General features: G+C 41.7%; 1 protein-coding gene across 3 annotated transcripts in view; it reads right to left on the reverse strand.

Moving 5' to 3' along the window:
* Window positions 1-19,323, reverse strand: part of CCDC88C (coiled-coil domain containing 88C) — a 135,601-nt gene extending 116,278 nt beyond the window's left edge. The window contains exons 1-3 of one of the 3 annotated variants that reach the window (XM_048852687.2): window positions 18,652-19,322; window positions 17,098-17,198; window positions 7,583-7,691 (exon numbers count right to left, since the gene is read on the reverse strand). In XM_048852687.2, the coding sequence (XP_048708644.2) occupies window positions 7,583-7,691; window positions 17,098-17,198; window positions 18,652-18,711 (270 nt within the window). In that variant the 5' untranslated portion in view covers window positions 18,712-19,322. Of the gene's footprint in view, window positions 1-7,582; window positions 7,692-17,097; window positions 17,199-18,651 lie in introns of all 3 variants that reach the window. The other 2 variants (XM_048852689.2, XM_048852690.2) reach the window with 2 other exon arrangements.
* Window positions 19,324-19,331: the final 8 nt, after the last annotated feature.

Genomic DNA, 19,331 nt, shown 5'->3' on the forward strand with positions numbered 1-19,331 from the left:
AATAAACGTTCACTCACTTTTTTTTTTAAGCTGTCTAAATGACACAGTAGAAACATTCCATAATTCAGACCATTCCAATTTTTTTTTGTAAGTTGATGATAAAATGTTATGGGTTAAATCAAGACGTGCTGAATAAAAGCCAAAGAGATATTTCATGCTGTACAATACCCATTTCTGCACCCTCAGGTCCAGTGGGTGCTCCAGCCCACCGTGATCATCCCATGGCAACTGAACCCACCTCCCCACTTGTGCTTTCATAATAATGCCCCTTTGACTCCACCTCTGATGTGGCAACCTTAACCAACAACTGCCAAAAGCTAGAACAGGAAATCAGCAACCTTTGGTCCACGGCCTGCCAGGGTAAGCCCACTGGCAGGACGGACCGGTTTGTTTACCTGCCGCGTCCGCAGGTTCGGCCGATTGCAGCTCCCACTGACTGTGGTTCGCCGCTCCAGGCCAATGGGGGCTGCAGAAAGCGGCGCGGGCCAAGGGCTGTGCTGGCCGCTGTTTCCCACATCCCCCATTGGCCTGGAGCAGCGAACTGCAGCCAGTGGGATCCGCGATCGACCAAACCTGCAGAAGTGGCAGGTAAACAAACCGGCCCGACCCGCCAGGAGGCTTACTCTGGTGGGCCGCGGGCCAAAGGTTGCCGATCCCTGAACTAAAACAAACCCACTGAAACCTTGGATCGGAAGAAAAGAGGCAGCTGATGACAGCAGCACAACCCTTCTCCTCCAAGTACATTCCATTCAAGCTGTGAGCCCAGGGGTTAAAGTAAAATTGAACTCTTACCGGTACGGGAGCTGGCTCTGGCCCCCAGAAGAGGCGGGGCCTTGAGCAGAAGGGGCGGGGCTGGGGGGGTCAGCATCCCCCAGACAGCCCATCCACGCTGCCTGGCCAGCGCCACCGAGGACTCCAGAGGCCCTTTTAAATCGCCAGCCCTGGGGTAGCTGCTCTTTTTGTCCCCCACCACCACACCCCTGTCGGCAGCCGGGGGAGAAGGGGCAAAAGGGGCAATGACAAAGTACTTGGTACTAAATTACTCCCAGTATATATGTAATAAGGTTTATGGTACTAAGAATCTCAGCTTCTGTACATCACCTTCCCTATATCCTGTTACAAGTTATCACAGTTGAAAATCTGTTATCTTTGAGAGGCACATTAATGTTCAAAATTACAGATGTGAGACTGATTCATGCACTTAAATATATATTACAAACAAATTGTAATTTGCAATTTATGGGTTAAATCAAGACGTGCTGAATAAAAGCCATTCTCAGTTGCATACACCTTGGAGAGGAAATTGACAGACCCATAGTGTATAAAGTCAGCAAAGTAGTTTGGGTGAATTTATAAGGGACTATTTGTTAAAACTGCTGACACTGTGGTCTTGAGAAGAGACAAATGTTGTGGTTTACAAATTTAAATGTTAAAATTCAAGAAAAAAGTTCCTCCCTTGAGTTCCTGAACTGAGAAACAGCTTGAAATGTATATATATATAGTAGTACTAAGAAATAAAGTTTACCTATAGAGGCCTATTAATTAAGCAACTAATCAGGGACTCCAGGGCTCTTCTTACTATTAGAAGAGATTTAAATTCAACAAAGGGGCACATTGTATATAAAAACTTGTTTACAGCTGGCAACACAGCTATTGGGCACAAGTTATGAACCAAAACCAGAACTCGTATTTACAGCAATACGATATACATAATGTTCTTTCTGCACATTCAGTGAATGACTTTATATTTACTCCTCCCACCATTATTAATGGAACTTGTAAGCTTTGAGTTACTTATGGAAGCTGCACAGGAGCCATTTTGAAAGTATAACTCAGAGTTGTCTCTCAGCAGCAATTCTTTTTTAAATACAGAACTATTTCCAGCCATTCAGAAATGTCAAGCAATTGTCCAAGGACTTAGTGGTCACAAGTATGGGAACTACAGGCATCAAAATGACAGGTTTCAGAGTAACAGCTGTGTCAGTCTGTATTCGCAAAAAGAAAAGGAGTACTTGTGGCACCTTAGAGACTAACCAATTTATTTGAGCATAAGCTTTCGTGAGCTACAGCTCACTTCATTGGATGCATCAAAATGTAGCAGTGACCACACATAAAGTGCTTCTTCCACTGGCATTTCCAATCTGCATTCTTCAAATGAAAGATGTGCCTCAAAACCACACAGACACTAGCCAAGTGATGATAACGTTAATTCTTTTCTTCCCACGACCACAAGCGTTTATGCAAACTGTAGGGATTTTTGTGATGCAGTATGTGCCATTTGAGTGAATATTGGCACTTCTGAAAGTTAAGGATCTAGCAGATATGAAAACAGATCCTTTTGCTGCTTCTAGTTTTTTCAAACTATTCAATGCCCATAAAAGGTGTCAGATCAACAGGCTGATGCACAGAATGGAGGAAACACAACACAGCCACTTCAAGCTTCCCTAGGCTACCCTGCCAGACTGCCCCACCCCAGGCTTGTTTCAAATAACTGCTCCAAAGCCTAGTCCACACAAGTACATTCTGTACCCACTGTTGGTAAAGAATGCAGTTGCACAATTGGTGACAATTGTTTCAGTACTAGTGTATACAGGCTAAATAAAGCATTACCTACAGTGTGGTAAAGGGTGACATGGTGATAAATTCAGTACAAGAACCAAACAGAATAGAATAGGGTATCTACACTCAGGATTTTCCCCAAGTTCTCCTGCTATTGCCCTAGCTACATCTTACCCCTCAACTTGGTGTCATCTACAAATTTTATAAGCACACTCTCCACTCCATTATCCAAGTCACTAATGAAAATATTGACTAGTACTGGACCCAGGACTAACCCCTGAAGGACCCCACCTTATAGTAATTTCAGACCATGTTTCCCTGGTTTGATTATGAGACTGTCACAAGGGACTGTATCCCTTTTAAAAGTCAAGATATATCTCATCTACCGCTTCCCCAGTAACCCTGTCAAAGAAGGAATTTAAGCAGGTTTGCCATGATTTATTCTTGACAAACCCATGCTGGCTGTACCTTAACCCTTTTATCCTCTACTTGCTTACAAACTGTTTAATAATTTGTTCCAGTATTTTTCTAGGAATCAAAGTTAGGCCGACCGGTCTATAATTCCTCACCTCTCCCCCCTTTTTAAAGATATTATGTTTGTCCTTCTCCAGTCCTCTGGGAGCTCACCTGTCTTCCATGAGTTCTCAAAGATAATCACTAATGGCTCTGAAATTGCTTCAGCTAGTTCCTTAAGTACCCCAATATAAATTTCATCAGGTCCTGCCAATTTGAATACATCTAACTTATTTAAATGTTCTTTAACCTGTTCTTGTCCTATTTTCCTTTCCCATTGTTGCTCACATTAATTGTGTTGAGTATCTGCTAGCCTCTAACCTTTTTAGTGAAGACTAAAGCAAAACAGATATTAAACACTTCAGCCTTCCTGATGTCCTGTTATTAGGTCAACTTCTCCTCTAAGTAGTGGGCCAACACTTTCCTGTGTCTTTTACTTGCTCCTAATGTATTTAAAGAACCTGTTTTTACTGCATTTTACATGCATTGCCAGGTGTAACTCATTTTGTATCTTAGCCTTTCTGGTTTTGTCCCTACATTCTTGTGTTATTCTTTTGTACACCTCCTAAGCAATTCATCCATGTTTCCACTTTTTTTAGGATTCCTTTTTGATTTTCAGTTCATTAAAGACATACAAATACATACATCAACAAGAGCGGTGGAAAGCTGCCAATGCTCTCTGATCCATTCAGTCTCCAGAAATCCTTTTATCAGCCTCCTTAAAGGTTAGTTACAGTCAAATAGCTTGAGCTCTGTTATGTTAGTCACTATACAAAGTTATCCTGGATTTTAACCTGAACGCAAATATTCAGAGACCAGCCAGTCTCCCGCTTGTTCAAAGCACGAGCTAGAAAGTGAAAACACACCCTCCAACACACATGTACATATACACAAAGCCGACACAATGACATTTCACATTCTCCCTCATAGAAGCCTTCCCAAAATGTCACAGAAGTTCAAAAAGTTAATTACCAGCATTTTGGCTGTTAGCCAGTGGCACAATGTTCATTAAATGGAATTAGTGACAGATCCTCTTTAACAGATTTCTGCTCAAGAAATCCCACCACAAAATTACTAATTTGCTTCATTTCAGGTGATGAAGTTCTCACAGGCTACGATTACAGAACCTGTAAAAGTGCAGCTACTCAGTGGGAAACCTAGAGACTTTACTTGCAACCAAGACTAACCCTTTTTCATACACTTCTTTAAAACAAAAAATTGGAACCAGCCAACTCAAAACTCTCATATTAAAAGTTGCCAGTGTTTCTCCCCGTTTCACTGCAGCAATCTAGACACAAAGCACTAGTGGTTGTTTTTTTACAGCCCTCGGTGATCAAAGTTTTGTGCTGCTGTAAGTGCTGGCATAACTTCACTGAATTCATAGATTAATTGCTTTTGACAGAGTTAACAAAAACAGCAATTGATGAGACACCAGGTGAACATCAGAGCCACTTAAACTGTTCTTATTCCAGTGTAAAAGTGTTTATTTAGTGCATTTGCTCATCCCATTTATGCTCAGTGAAGTAAAATTTTAAAAAGAGACAGGTCTAAGCCACAAAGGTCAGATATAGATCCAAATTTCCCCGATACCCAGCTCTCTTCAGATACAAGGTTTAGATTCAGACCTGGTGGAGCGATAGTGCTTCAAAGTTCTGATCCAGATCTGGAATGTCCTAACATTGTGGGGGGCCATTTGGGTCCAGGGTTCTGGTTCACTCCCATCTCTACTTTCAGAAGAATATCACCAAATACTGAAATGAATTTTGTTTTAACAAGGAGATCAACTATATTGAGCACAATGAGTTAGACATTTATATGGACCCAAAAAGCTATCCAGCCTTTGAGTGATATCTTAAAATAGTTTAATTTTAGTAGTTACTGATATCTTATTCCGAAACACAGGGACTGGGGGATCATGAACTCATCATGTTTCTATTCTTCCTTGTCTTGGGGGGGGGGGGGCAGAGGGAGGGGAAGGCTTTTGTTTTGTGACATCCACTTTGTCCCGGTGTTTGATAACACACAAGAATAATCACCCTCACTTCCCTCCATATACATTCTCCCCACTAAATACAAGGAATTAGCTGTAAACTAGATTTGAGTCCATTTGGTCAAAATGAAGGGAATTCCCCAAGGCCAACATGGTGTTTTTTAAGCTTGTGCTTCCTTGAGGAAGCAGCAATTTGTGCTTCTATTGTTTTTCAGGAACCTTCCCTCCCGCTTCCAGACTGCCACTGAAATTGATTAGATGTTTTCTGTCAGTAATACACTAGCCTCATCTCCAGCTATTGACTTTGATTACTCAACTATACAAACACAACCAAATTTCAGGCTACTTAAAAAAAAACAAACAAACAAAAAGGCTCAAAGGAGGCGAGGTTTCACAGTAATTACTATGAAAAGTTTCAGATGACAAAATTCTCTAGTACATCCTGAAATATCCATGCCTTGGCTATACTTTGTAACAACCAACCATCATTTAATTCAAAATGATATACACTAGCTGGGCTTCCAACACACAAGGAATCTTCCACAATACAATCACCATTAGTAGCAACGTGACAGTGCATATCAATCATATATAGAACTGTGCAGGTTGCTGCACAGACAGCCTTTAACTCCTTCCAGGCTATTAGGAATTGAAGATTATGCAACATCATTTAAAAGGGAATCTCTCTTAGATTAACAATGATTTGCCCTAAAGACCTTGATGTGTTAAAGGAGAAATGATCTCCTTACATGTAGTGTATAGATACAAAAATAAATTTTTTTGTTAGGTTTGCTATTATTTAACATTTTCAAGAACAAACTACCAGTAATTAAATTTTGCTATCATACTATTTACATGCAGGGTATGCAGTCCTGAGGCAGGGAGATGCACTAGCCTGACAAAGTAATGGTACAGATTTTTCTGGAATATGGCCAGAGTCTTATTATTATGCCTCCCATCTCCAGCCTCAGCTCTTGCTCCCGCTTACAAATAGTAAGAAAACATTATAAAGGTATTACTGTAGTGCCTGGCTGGATGAGATTATATTAAAAAAATCCAACAGCGCAGAACCAGCAAGACACTAAAGAAGCCAGGTCACACAATTCTGAATCTCATTTATTTTCTTCCATAATCTATCCCCTCTTTGTACATTGTCTAACAAAGGGCCTGATCATCTGCTACAAGGTGCTCAACTCCCATGAGTGAGACTAAATGTTAAGAGTTCTCAGCACCCTAAGGATCTGGCCCTTGGATTGCAAACACTGTGGAGAAAGGACTGTGTCTTCCGATGTTGTATGTAGTTGTAGCAATGTCGGTCCCAGGATATTAGAGAAACAAGGTGAGTGAGGTAATATATAAGACCAACTTCAGTTGGCAAGACAGACAAGCTGAAGAAGAATCTGTGGTTCAAAAGCTTGTGTCTCTCTCTCTCTCCAACAAAAGTTGGTCAATAAAAAATAGCACCTCACCCACCTTGTCTCTGTCTTCTGATGTCTGTAAAACTTCATACAGATCTATGGTGTTGAGTAAGCAATAACAAGATGGACAATGAAATCCCATCCTATTATGTTGAAAGATTGAGTAAATGGGATTTCCCTGCTGGGGTAGAGAACTCAATGGGACGATTAAAGTTATTTATTTTTAAGTGAATGACAACCCATTCCAGCAATACCTACAATGCTAAATGATTGAGACATAAGTTTGCTGTCTTCAAAAATATATAAAATGCCAACACACCACCTCAGATCAAAAAGCTACACAATCTACTCTCCTAACATGCGGCCATAACTTGCATTTAAAAGTCATCAGTTCTACTTTACTTTCTTCTGCATGAATCCCTCTCACTCTCGGACTTTCTTTAGCAAGCTCTGTAGCACAGATAGCAATTGGTGGCAGTAATATTTTGGGGTCTCTCTCTACTATAGTTGCATCAAGCTGCAGAACTGTAATAAAGGTTAATGAAGTACCATTATTCTCCCACACTCTCAAGAGATGCAACGCTCCATCCAGCTGCCTCTAGTGTACAGCGTATGGCTGGAAGAGATGCAGGTGTATGAGAAGAGCCTGGGAATGGGAGTTGACGTGGTCAGTCTCTCATGAGACTTATTTAAACACAATAGGTATGTACAGGACCATTTTAATACTCCTTGGCATTTCAAGATGTCTCCGGGGTGAAAGCAACGCTACTTGTTGTAAACACGTTTTATATCCTCAGACATTAGTCCTATTTCAATGATCCTGCAGAAGAGTTGAATATCAGCACAGCTAACCAAAGAGCTATCATAGCCTTCAAACTCATTTTTTTCCTTCCTTTTTAAAATCTGCTGATGGGCCATGAAGGCTAGAAAAGTTAGCTCTATCTGTATTTCAAAGTGCTGACAATGATGGCTGAAAATGCTTTTACATGAACACAATTTCCTCTTCATTTCCTGTGGTAGTTTTCTTTAACAGACTATTAATTCCTGTGCTAGCGGAAACACCACAACCCTCAGCAGACACCAGTAAGAGCAGAAGGCACACCTGATAATAAATCTTGATGTTTCTGACTAAGATGGTCAGGTTTTGGATTCGGAGGTTGACATCATTATCGACATGCTTGTTGACACGTTGGTTTGTCGGCCGTGGATCTCTAGGGGAAAAAAAGGGAAAACCCAATGTTAGAGACTGGGCATGCATCAGCTCTATCCTGTCACACTACAATAATGCAGTACAAGGATGACTCTTAAGCATTTGAATAGTTCAGTACAGTTAATACAAACTTACAGTTCAATAAACTAACAACTTAATATTCCCTTTGCAGCCATGTAATGAAAGGGAGGGAGAGAGTTTGAAACTCCTCCACATATCACACTGCATAACACATTTTAGGTGATCCTATGTGACAATTCAAGAGCATCCCTCACTTCTAAGGAACAGCATCCTGCAACCACTATGCACCCCCAGAGCAAGGGGCATGCAGCATACATGTAGTTAGACTGTCCCTCATGCAAGGAAATCTCATTCAGACACAGGCCATTTTCTGTCTTGTCTAATTAGATTTAAGTCCTGTCTTATATTTTAAGAGTGTTCAGTGTCTAGCACACTGGGGCCCAGATCCTGAGTGGGGCTTCTAGGAACTACTGGAAGATATATAAAGGTGCATGTGTGTGCAAGAGAGCAATTAATTGGGATGCGGGGCGGAGGAGGAGGGAGATTAGGAGGCTAGAAGTTTTCTTTGTTTTAAAGGAAGTGACTACAACTGAATCTCAAGGGTGAACTGAAATGACTGTTTTTGAAGTAAAAAAAGCCCCAGATGATTAAGAATTTGTACACAAGTTAAACACATCAATGCATCTTAAAAGGGATCTGAAAAACTTGTGATCAGTGAATCCCCTAGTTCAGAGTGTAATCCGCTGATGCCTAACCAACATAGGCATCTGCATTGCTTTTAATCTAGCCATTGACAACTCTTCTAGAGAAAACACTGAATTTGGGTGTTGACAGGTGAATTAAAGTGGAACTGATATGCTGTGTGACTGTTTGTCAAAAGTTTACACAAGTATCGTAAGCAGCTAAGAGTATTTTTGTGTTTTTAAGCACAACCACGTCAATTCATCTTTGCACAGAACATGGGTAATACATGTAGACATCACAGAGTGCCTCTCCCATTGAAGAGATGGCCAAAGTCCTGCTTTGCTATTAGACTTGATACCTATATGCATGTGCAGTTGGTGTTTTTAAATGCATTGAGGTACAAAGGGGTAAATTTGCCACTGGCATAAATCGGAAAGACTCCTCTTCATCCACTCTTACAGAAGCAGTAATATTCAGCACACTGACTGCAGTTTTAATGCACAAGTTAAGAAAAACACAGGACTTCAACATAAAATGCCATACTATCACCTTTACTTGAACTGCCTCATTTTTGTTGATGTTTGCAGCCCTGAGATTAACTTGCCCTTGTTACGGAAATGGGTGCTCAAATACTATGGTGATGGGGTCATACAAGTACCTAGTGAGACAGATCAGACAGCTGTGCAGCAGCACAAGACATGTGCAAGATTTGAAAGTGGAACCTGGGTTTGACCCCTCCAGGTCCTTGTTAGACCAGCCAGTATGGGGAACTCTCTGAAGAATTCTGGCAGAGAGTCCGATTCTGATGGATGCTGGATACTTAACCTTTGTGATTAAAGTCATTACAGTACACAGGGAAGCAAAAAAAACAGTAAAGAGAAGTTGACTACACAGATGGGGTAGTTCAAAGCCCTCCAGGTTCCACATGAACCAATCCATTCATGCACTACATAGCAGTGCTGCTGTCCAATACTACAGCCCATTAGCCCAAAGTCTAGATCCAGAAAGAAGACACTCTGGCTTTTGCTGTTCTGTTTGGCACCTGCTGCCATACTTTAACAAAGGAAATATTATTTTTGATGGTTGCTTATCTCACAAATCTATCACTGTGACATACAAGGAATGATGATGGGGCTGGAAAATATGCTGACTTTAAAAGTTTGATTAACAAAAAAAACCCACAAGAGGAAAACACACCCAACCCACTGAAGACAACTGGCCATGGCAAAGAACTGGTGTTTCTTTTGAATATTCCTACATAGGGCAGTTTTAGGCCCAGGGTGAGATTTTCAAAAGCACCTAAGTGACTCAGGAGCACAAGGTCCATTGACTTTTAATGGGACTTTTGCTCCTAAATCATTGAGACATCTTTGAAAAAAAAATCACACCCCCTTTACTGCCCAGAAACTGCAAAACACCCACCCACACAGCCACTTAACTTTACACATACAAGTAGCCCCACTGAAATCATTGGAACTATTCACATCCATAAGTGTTTCCAGGATCAGGGTCTGAGGAAAAAACTTCCTAAACTGCCACTATTTAATTAAATTTAATGACAATAATCAGTTTGCCCAAGGCAGCCTTTAATATCATTGACCATGAGGCTTCTTGATCTGCCTGTGGAGCCAGGCTGGAGTAAATGGTGTTATTTAAGCGGTTCTACCATTTCCTCTCCAAGATGGAGGCCAAGTGCTTTCTTGAAAATAAAATATAGTCTGAACATTACGTTACAGATGTTTGAAGAAACTGCATAAGTGGGCAGGTTTTTTAAATGTTAGAAAGGGGCACTGTGCAATGCCCCGAAAGCTCACAGCTGCTAGTCAGTATACAGACCACAGTCATGTACAGTTTGTTGCCCAATAGAAAGGACTGGGATAAGTGAGACCACGTATACAGCAACTTTATAAACTTCCTAAGCAGCACGGAATCTTATGCATGCGGTGAGGTAAGCAGCTTCTTTCCCTGAAACTGAAATACTTTTCAACTTGTCACCACAGAAGCACTTTATGAAATGTTAATGCTCGCTGTATAACAAATTCAGATACGGATACTGGAGATGCACATGTGCAATAGGAGACCAGTAAGTTATGGGAGTCATGGCAAGTTGCTCTTTGAGACAATGGCTAGTTCCTGAAAAGCAGATAATCTTACAGGTCCTGGTTTGCTTGGTTTTACACGATTCTGTAACCTAAAGGCAGCTTGGCCCAGTTAGTACTTGGATGAGCACCTACGTATGAATCCCAGGTGTTCTAGGCATTCAGCTTTTCTGCAAGAAAAACTGATATTTAAAAATGAAGTAAGCTTTTAAAATACGTTTTCTATATTTGATCTTCTGTCTACTGTGAGTGGGCAGCATAATGCAAAGGGGACGGATTGGACTGCTGCTATCTCTACCTCTCTCACCAGGATTTAAAAATCCATTTTCCCCAGGCTAGTAGGGACGTGGAGAGCATGAATGGGCTGAGTGGTGTCAGGGAGCAGAGACAATAGGGTGGTTGGCTGCTAAGGAAAGGGAGTAAGTGTGGAATCACAGCAACACAGAGGCAGCCAGTCCTTTTAGACATTAGAAAGACAGGACCAGAGCACTCCTGTATCTTCAGGACAAGAGGCAGCAGAGTGGCATCTCCCCACTTCTCTTTAACTGGGTGAACCAGAAATGAGCCTGTAAATGGGTAGCTGCATATGGGCACATGCAGGACAGGTGGGTATGTTGGAAGATGTGGGTCTGGGGAGTGAGGGGAAGGATGTTTGCGGGGAGGGGGAGATAAATGAAAACAAAACACAGAGCGAGAGAAGAAGATATCAGAAATCTAGGGGAGAAGCAAAAGAACAGAACTCAGTGTAGGGAAAGAGAGGAAGCTACTCATAACACAGAAAAGGTTACAATTTAATCTGTAATAGCAAGGAATATGTGGAACAAAGTCAGGGAGGGGGAACAGGGTCCAACAATCACAAGATACTGCGTAAGCTGTGCAATAAGAAGCAAGCTTCACATTTACAGGAATAAGAAAAGGAGTACTTGTGGCACCTTAGAGACTAACCAATTTATTTGAGCATAAGCTTTCATGCTCAAATAAATTGGTTAGTCTCTAAGGTGCCACAAGTACTCCTTTTCTTTTTGCGAATACAGACTAACACGGCTGTTACTCTGAAACCTGTCATTTACAGGAATATCTTTTTCCTTTAATTAAACTGAGGGAAAGAGTCTCAAACTGTGGCCTATGGACATGATACTGGCTCTCCTCCTTGTTTCCAGTGTCTAAATTCCAAGCAGTCTCAGCTCGGCCACTGGCCTGTTAGACAACTTTGAGCAAGTTACTAGCCCTGTCCACGCCTCAGTTTCCCCATTTGTAAAATGGGGATAATAATATTGGCCTCCCTTTGTAAAGTCTTTTGAGAGCTCTGAATGAAGGTATTATTAATTGTATTAAAAGAAACTAAAAATGTATCATACTTAGATTACACAGAAAACTAACAGGGATATTATGCAAGTGGAGGTGACAGCTCTCAAGAATCTCAGTATTAAAATATGCTCCCCACTATGAATGAGTTTGAGACCACTGAACTGAATTTCATGAGTCCCTCGATATTCAGCATTTTCCTTAAAGCCCCTGCTTCATATGAGTACATTAGAATCTTAACTTTCATTTCTAAAGAGAAAGTATGTTTTTAGCTCTCATGATTGAAGAGAAAAACATGAGTTGAGTGTAACCCAGAAGTTAAAAAACAGAAGGCAAATAAAAGTACAGAAAAATTATTAATTAAAAAAAATCCAATCTTTTTTTTGGAAGAAGTGGGGGTGTCTTAATGTTTAAATGCTTTGAGCTGCTAATACTGGGCAACTGTGCTTGAAAAGAGCTCATCGGAGAGCTAGCCATCAGTTAAAACAGATCATGAATTCTGGGAAAGGATTTTTAAGTTCAAAATGACAGGTCTCGCTGGAGTAATCTGTGGCAAATAAGTGTTACAAGTAAGTGGGAAGCCCTCAAATAGGGCCAGCGAATTATCAGGTATCACAGATAATCAAATGTACCAGGGGTCACTAGTATTCTATTGCCTCAGGGCTGATTTTGTCTGAGATAAAAGTTGGTTTGGGAAGAACTATCCTGCAGTTCCAAACTCCTGTAATCTTTTGCCTGCACTTTGTTCCTGGAAGTAATTCACTAATGGAAAACAAGCAACAGAAGAGGACTTTGTTTAGTCTAATTGCCACATGATTCAACGATCAGCTTCCTCTTCTTTCATATCTAATACCCTAAAGCCAATGAGAGTAGGATTGGGTCCTAAACTGCCTGACAGACTGTAAAATAAATATGTAAATATGATTTAAAACAGGAAATATGCTTCCAAATAATGTAACCCTCATATATACATGGCTGCTTGCTGCTTCCATTATTATATTGGCTACTCCCATCACATATACGGAGATCACAGAAGACAGGTTGATGGTATTATAAACCATGACAATTGCAAGCAAAATTATTTATTTATTAAACAGATATTTATTAAACAGACTTTCCATTTAGGAGTTTCAAAAAGTGATGGTTTTGTCAGATTTATTGCTGTTAGATATTTTGTCACTTTATTCCTATCAGATGTGTTCCAGTCCAGGTGTGTAACCTATTGTTTAACAAGCCAATACACAAAAATTTAGGGCTCCTTGTGTATATACATCCACCATTTCCCAATAAAAACACTCCATCATAAGAAGCTAAGGGCTTAAGCAGTAAATATTTGCTTATACTAACAGATATTCCTGCCCCAATGTAATCACTGTACTCAAGGTGATCAGCTTTGTCACTATGTGTCAGTTTCATACCAGGAAGTGACACAAAACTGTATGCAGCAGAGTCTGAAAAACTTTGAAATGTGGCTGTAGAACAGTGTATTAATTTAATACAAATGCACCCACAAGAAATGCAGAAGTTCTAGTACTACTGCAGTTTCACCATGGATAGCTGTATTATTTAGTGCCCCACTAAAGAATATTGTATCATTTGCTCATAAGGGATATTATTTACAGATATGCAACTATGCCATATCCGTGCTTAGGTCAGAATCAACTGTACCAGAATACAGAAGAAGGGGACCATCAACAACAAAGACTTACCTTGTTTAGCAGTATCTGAAAATGTACTGACATTAACATTGGATAGTTGGGCACAGTCTGACTCAGTATGTAACTATCTCCTGCATGAGTGTGTAAGGAGGCCTATCATCCCCCCTTGCAAAGTTGCATGCCCGAGGCTCAGCTCATTTCTGAGTCCCTCTGAACTCTAGCTGTCTAAAGAGGACAGGGTGGCAGCAGGCCACTGGCCAGCCCTCACTCCCCCTCCCCCATTTCACACAGCCAGCAGACCTGGACAGGCAAAAAGGATGGCAGCCTGCACTGCACCTCCCTCGCTGATCTGACTAAGCCATCCAAAATGCCTCCTGGGGGTTCTGGCTGCTGCTTGGCCCTTCTGCACCCACACCAGCATGCCAGATGGTGTGTAGGGCATAATCCAGCCTACCGTATTTAGAAATCATTGGCCTGATTGAGTGAATGGAGCCTGCCCAGCACCGCACACAGTCAAAGCCCTATATTTTGCCAGCAATCAAAGCTCACCAAGTTTAACCATACCACTTAATAGAGCCACTGGATTCCTTTCAGCGATGATCTGACATTAAACCTCACTTGACAGCAGAACAGAAATAATGTATTTTAACAATGAAGGACCTACAGCATCAGCCCCGCAGCTTGAAACAAAGTTTTATTCAGGGGTTTTGGATGGGAGGCGAGGGGGAGGAGGCACGGAGGTAATACAAATACCAGCATTACCAGCTCCCATTTAGAGACATCTGTTTTGCTGCAACTACACAATAAGGGTTTCGATCACATGGGACCATAAAAAAATCCAAACCTAAAACTCAAACTGACATTTAGGTGTGAAGTCATATGCCTGTGTTGTGTGTGTTCAAACAACTTCGTCAACAGGATATTCCTGAGGCTACACAATTTCAGGTAGGACTAACAAGAATAGAACACCTCATTGGTCAGACAGTTGTCTAACAGTTCTTTACTACACTCCACCCTCTGCATGCCTTCAGAGCGCCAACATTATTTTAACATGGCACATAATATACTATCCGATTTATCAAGGACCCTGACAAGCAGGGTTTCAGCAAGACACAAGCATTTAAAGTCAACCTTACATGGAACCTGAGGAACTGATGAGTGAGCATTTCTGAGACATTTGTTTTTCTATTCTGAAAACTTTGTGGGGCAGAAACACATTTAGAAAGGCTCTCCTGATTTACAGGCCAGCAGTAATTGCATTGCAAATTCTAAAGGTTGGCTAACAAAGAGTGAAGGTCACAGACAGCAGCTCTCTTCAGCACCTTGCTGGGTTGGGTGTACATAAATACTGTAGTGCTGGTTCCTTAGTTAAATAATCTCAGGCTCTCAATAGGAAGATTTTGGTTTCTTTGATCCCAAGACACCATCAGAAGCACTGCCAAAGCCATCTAAAAAAGGAAAAAGAAAGCCCTGTCTACTTGTGTTTAATCTAATGGGAGTTTCTTACTCCAGTAGTCATTATGTGTTAGTGCTTCCGCCCTACATTTTCCATGGTGCTGCTGGCAGAATTGTCTTTTGGAGGAGATGTAAGACTAAACTCTTGAATGCTAGTGGTCATTAAAGATCCCATGGCATTTTTCACCAGAGTATGGTATCCTGACCGAACACCAACTAGCATAATTACAGTTAACCTGAATCCCTCTCCCCTGCAATTTCAATTGGACTTTATTGTTCACTCCTTGCCCCAAAATGCTGTTAAATTGTTGTACACTATAGAACAGTTACGTTCCTCCCTAGAGGTGGTTGCACTTCAATGGTTGATGAGGTGATGTAAACACTCTATTAAAATTATATGTAAATATTTTGTCAACAAACCACTTTGGGATTCATTATTATAAGACACAGTGACCTTCTACAATTCTATCACTTAAAAAAAACCTCAGTTGCTCATATTTCTTTGTTGTAAATAGACACCAAACGTTTTTGTTTTCCTTTGTTAGGTACATTCTATTTGGACATACGAGGTCCACTCAAAAAAAATTCCAACAATGTCCATAAATTAGTTAATCCTAGTTAGTTAATTCCATAGCAGCCTCACTACAGCTGTAACCTTGTCTGGCATGGAAATGTACTTTACAGAAAGATGGACATGATGTGAAACCTCCTTCCACTTCTACACATTGAGAAAGTTCAGATCTATATTGATGCTTGGAGCCCTGATTTTAGAAATGCTATTTAAAAAGGGGTTCTACCATGAAAAATGACTAAGAAACGAGGCCTTTCTGTAACCAGAGTCATAGGTCATGTAAGATTTAAAAAAAAGAAAAGGTAATAAACACTTAGTTAGTACTGCAGAAACAATACACCTCAGAGGGAGTGCCCTGGATTCGACTTTGGCTCATGTTAATTGTTAGCCAAATTCCATTTACAGAATATTTATTGCTGGTAATGCACAAACCAGAAAGAATTCTGTTTCACTTTCAAGATGGCACGTGGAGCTGGACACCATCAGAGACAGGATACTGGACTAGATATCTTGCGGTAAGAAGACAGACTCAAGACACCATCTTTACAAAGTCACTTTTCAGAAAGTACTTGCACAGTAAGCTCCCAATGACAAGTTAATCATCTACAGCAGGATCTTCAAAAGTGCTCAGGGTTGGCCTAGATCTGAATCCACTGAAACTTAATAAACTTCATTCAACGGGAGCAGAATCAGACCCATATTAAGTGCTTTTGAACATTCCACCTTTAAAAGTTAAATCAAAAAAACTTTTCCACATAAACTCCTTATCTGAAATATGTCCATTATGTTTAAAGCCAAATACAAATTCATATGAAACAGAATCTGCATATGATAAATTCAGCAACAGGAAAGGATGTGGTCAAAACTAGACTAACGTAGAAACTTTTTACTAAGAGCTTACTTAAATATAGAAAAAAAAAAAGAGCTAGATTAATATAACTGTTTTCTATTTCAGATTAAACGATATAAATGTCCTAATTCTATCCGTAGTGTTCCGTGACAAACACGCCACCCAAATGAAAAAGCATTTTCCTGAACTACATGAACACTTTTAAACTTTATATTTGAACATAGATAATTCAGCCCTTCTACGCAAGTGTGACACACTGACTACAGTAAAGTTTCACATGATAAGGCTTTTTCATTTCTTCAGAGATGATGAAATGTGCCATCCCAGGGGGATACACAAACAATCCACGAATGTATCAGGGCAATTTTTTAAATCAATTTTTAAAGCTGGGTCAACTTTTGTGTGTGGTCAATTTCAAATTTAGGAAATAAAAATACAATCCCCCTCCCAACCTAGGGAAAAATATTGCAAGAGGAAAATCTTTTGCCATGCACCTGTTTTCCAACCAACTCTCTATCAATTATAAAGAAGACTGAAATGCTTTAATGCCTGTCAAACAACAGTAACGCACACTTTACCTTCAATAGGAAGACACATTTAATTCACCAATAATGAGGCAATCTGCATATTAGGAAACTGACCTGTCTATTCAAAAGTATTGATTTCCAGAATACATTTAAATGCAAGTCAACTCAATTACAGTAATTTAAGGTTGGATCTTGTAACACTACACAGTTTTCATTATCCCTTAAAAGATTACTTACATTTGCAACATGATTTTGTTCAGAAAGACACCATCTACCAGATCCATATACATAGTCAATTTGTCTTCATTTTCATTCCCTAATGGTCCAAATGTCTTCACCTGTCAGAAAAAATAGCAGATATTTTAATAATCCATCACAATTTTCTTACAGACTAACCTAAAACTGCACACGTCCCAAGACTCACTAGAAACCATCTCCAACCCCACCCCTGCCAAAGCAGCTACAAATTGAGTAGTTAAACAATCCCTGCACATCTTCCAAACACAAAAGGCTCATCTGTGAATAGGCTTTCTGACATAAGGGGATGGAAGCAGCCCTGCTGTAAAACTGTTGATGTCAACAGGGCTGAACTTGTTTACACCAGCACCGAATTTAAATCTAGATTGGATGTTTTCCTAACAGATCTGCTCTAGGAATTATTTTGGAGAAGGTCTCTGGCCTGTGTTACACAGGAGGTCACATGGGAGGATCACAATGGTGCCTTCCAGCCTTGGAATCTATGAATTTGACCAAAGCTTCTTCACACCCTTATTCTCGCTGCTTACACATTTTTTCCCTTCCTCCAGCAAGAACTGTGCACCTGTGTCATAAAAGCAAAGGACAGTGGTTCGTATCTGGGGACTCTGATCACCAACAAGGACAAATATTTTGGGCTGAGGGTGCCCAGGCCTATTTGACAACATTGTTCACATTTAAATTAAAAGATTGAGACAGATTCTATGAATTTGACATCAGCCACTGGCTGGGAAAGAAAGCTCCGTGCTGCCATTGTACCAGAGCAAGAGTTACACCATTCCGGATCGTTTCCCATCCCCCATTCCAAAGGTGGGGTTTGACGCTCCCCATTTCAGAGCCACACGGTTCTTTTTCAGATTTTGCAAATTATTCATCCCAGTTATTGATCTCACAACACTTATCTACAGTTCATGTGACAATCATCTCCTGGAAGGTATTTTTGCTTTGGGCCTAGCATTCAAGCCTCCAAACAGCAGGTAAGTAGCAGCAGAATAACTGGATTCCTGTTTGCAAGATGGTCCCCACTCCCTCCCAGGTCAAAGTCCCTTTTCTTCTGTGCCCCTATTGTTAGCAGCACCTACGAACAAACGGTGTTACAAGGGGAACAACCCGCTAGCTCTCAGAAAGGAAAGTTTCTTTTTGTTTTGCGCAGATCGGTTGGAGATCCCCGGACTGGTCGCAGTCACTTGCGGCAGCTTTATTTAAAGTTGAAAAATAGAGCTACTTTGTAACTGCACGATTCCTGGAGTAGACAGTTGATATTAATTGTTATTACTGAAAATAACCAGGACCCATAAACCTGTTCCCCTGCCAGCCGCCAAGGCGGGGATAATTCAGCCTGGCCCAGAGATCTCTCTGCATGAAGTTGCTTTTAAGAATCAAAAAGCGGTGCTGGTTTGTGTGCGCAGCGGAAGCGGGAGGCTAACCTGCCCCCAGCCCCGCGGCCAGGTGCTCCCTGAGGCGCGGGGGGAGCGGGCAGCCCCCTCCCCGGGACACAACACGTCCCAGAACCTGAAACAATGAGGCTCCACTTACCCAGGTCACCAAGGGGCTCTGCAGGAAGAGCTCCATGAGCTCGGAAATGGTCACATCCATGTTCCCGGGGCTCGGCTCACAAAGGCAGCGTGCGAAGGGCCGGCTCGCTCACTCGGGAGACAAAGGCGAGGAGCCCATGTTCCGCGGCGCCAGCGCCGGGCAGGAGTTGCTTAGCAGAGGAACAATGCGCGGTCCATCCCCCCTTCCCCGGAGGGCACACGGTGCGCGGGGCGCTGCCTCTGGCTGCGAGTCCGCTTCCCAGGCTGCCCCGCCAGGGATCGGAGCCCCCCGGCTGCAGGCCGGTCCCTCCGCCCGGGAAGGGCTCGCTAGTCACTCCCCCGGCAGGCTGCGGAGCCCCGGAGAGTCACTCCGCACAAACTCCGCGGCGGCAGGTTACTCAGCGCGGCAGAGGCGGATTCTTAAGCGTGCACTGGGGGGAATCAAAGGAAACTCACGAGCCTCGCTGCAGCATTGTCAGGGGCGTGCGGGGAAGTTGGGTGCATTAATAATAACAACAACAACAACAACAGAGCACGGCCCAGAATCTCCCCTGCGCTCGAGAGAGACCATGCAACTCGCAGCCCCTCATGGCAGAGCGGCCGATACAGCGCCCGTCGCTCCGCGACTACCTGCAGCAACTAGGAAAGTCCCTGCTCCCGCAATTAGACAGGCGGTGGGAG

The sequence above is a fragment of the Caretta caretta genome, chromosome 6 (genome assembly GCF_965140235.1).
Source record: "Caretta caretta isolate rCarCar2 chromosome 6, rCarCar1.hap1, whole genome shotgun sequence".
NCBI lineage: Eukaryota > Metazoa > Chordata > Testudines > Cheloniidae > Caretta > Caretta caretta.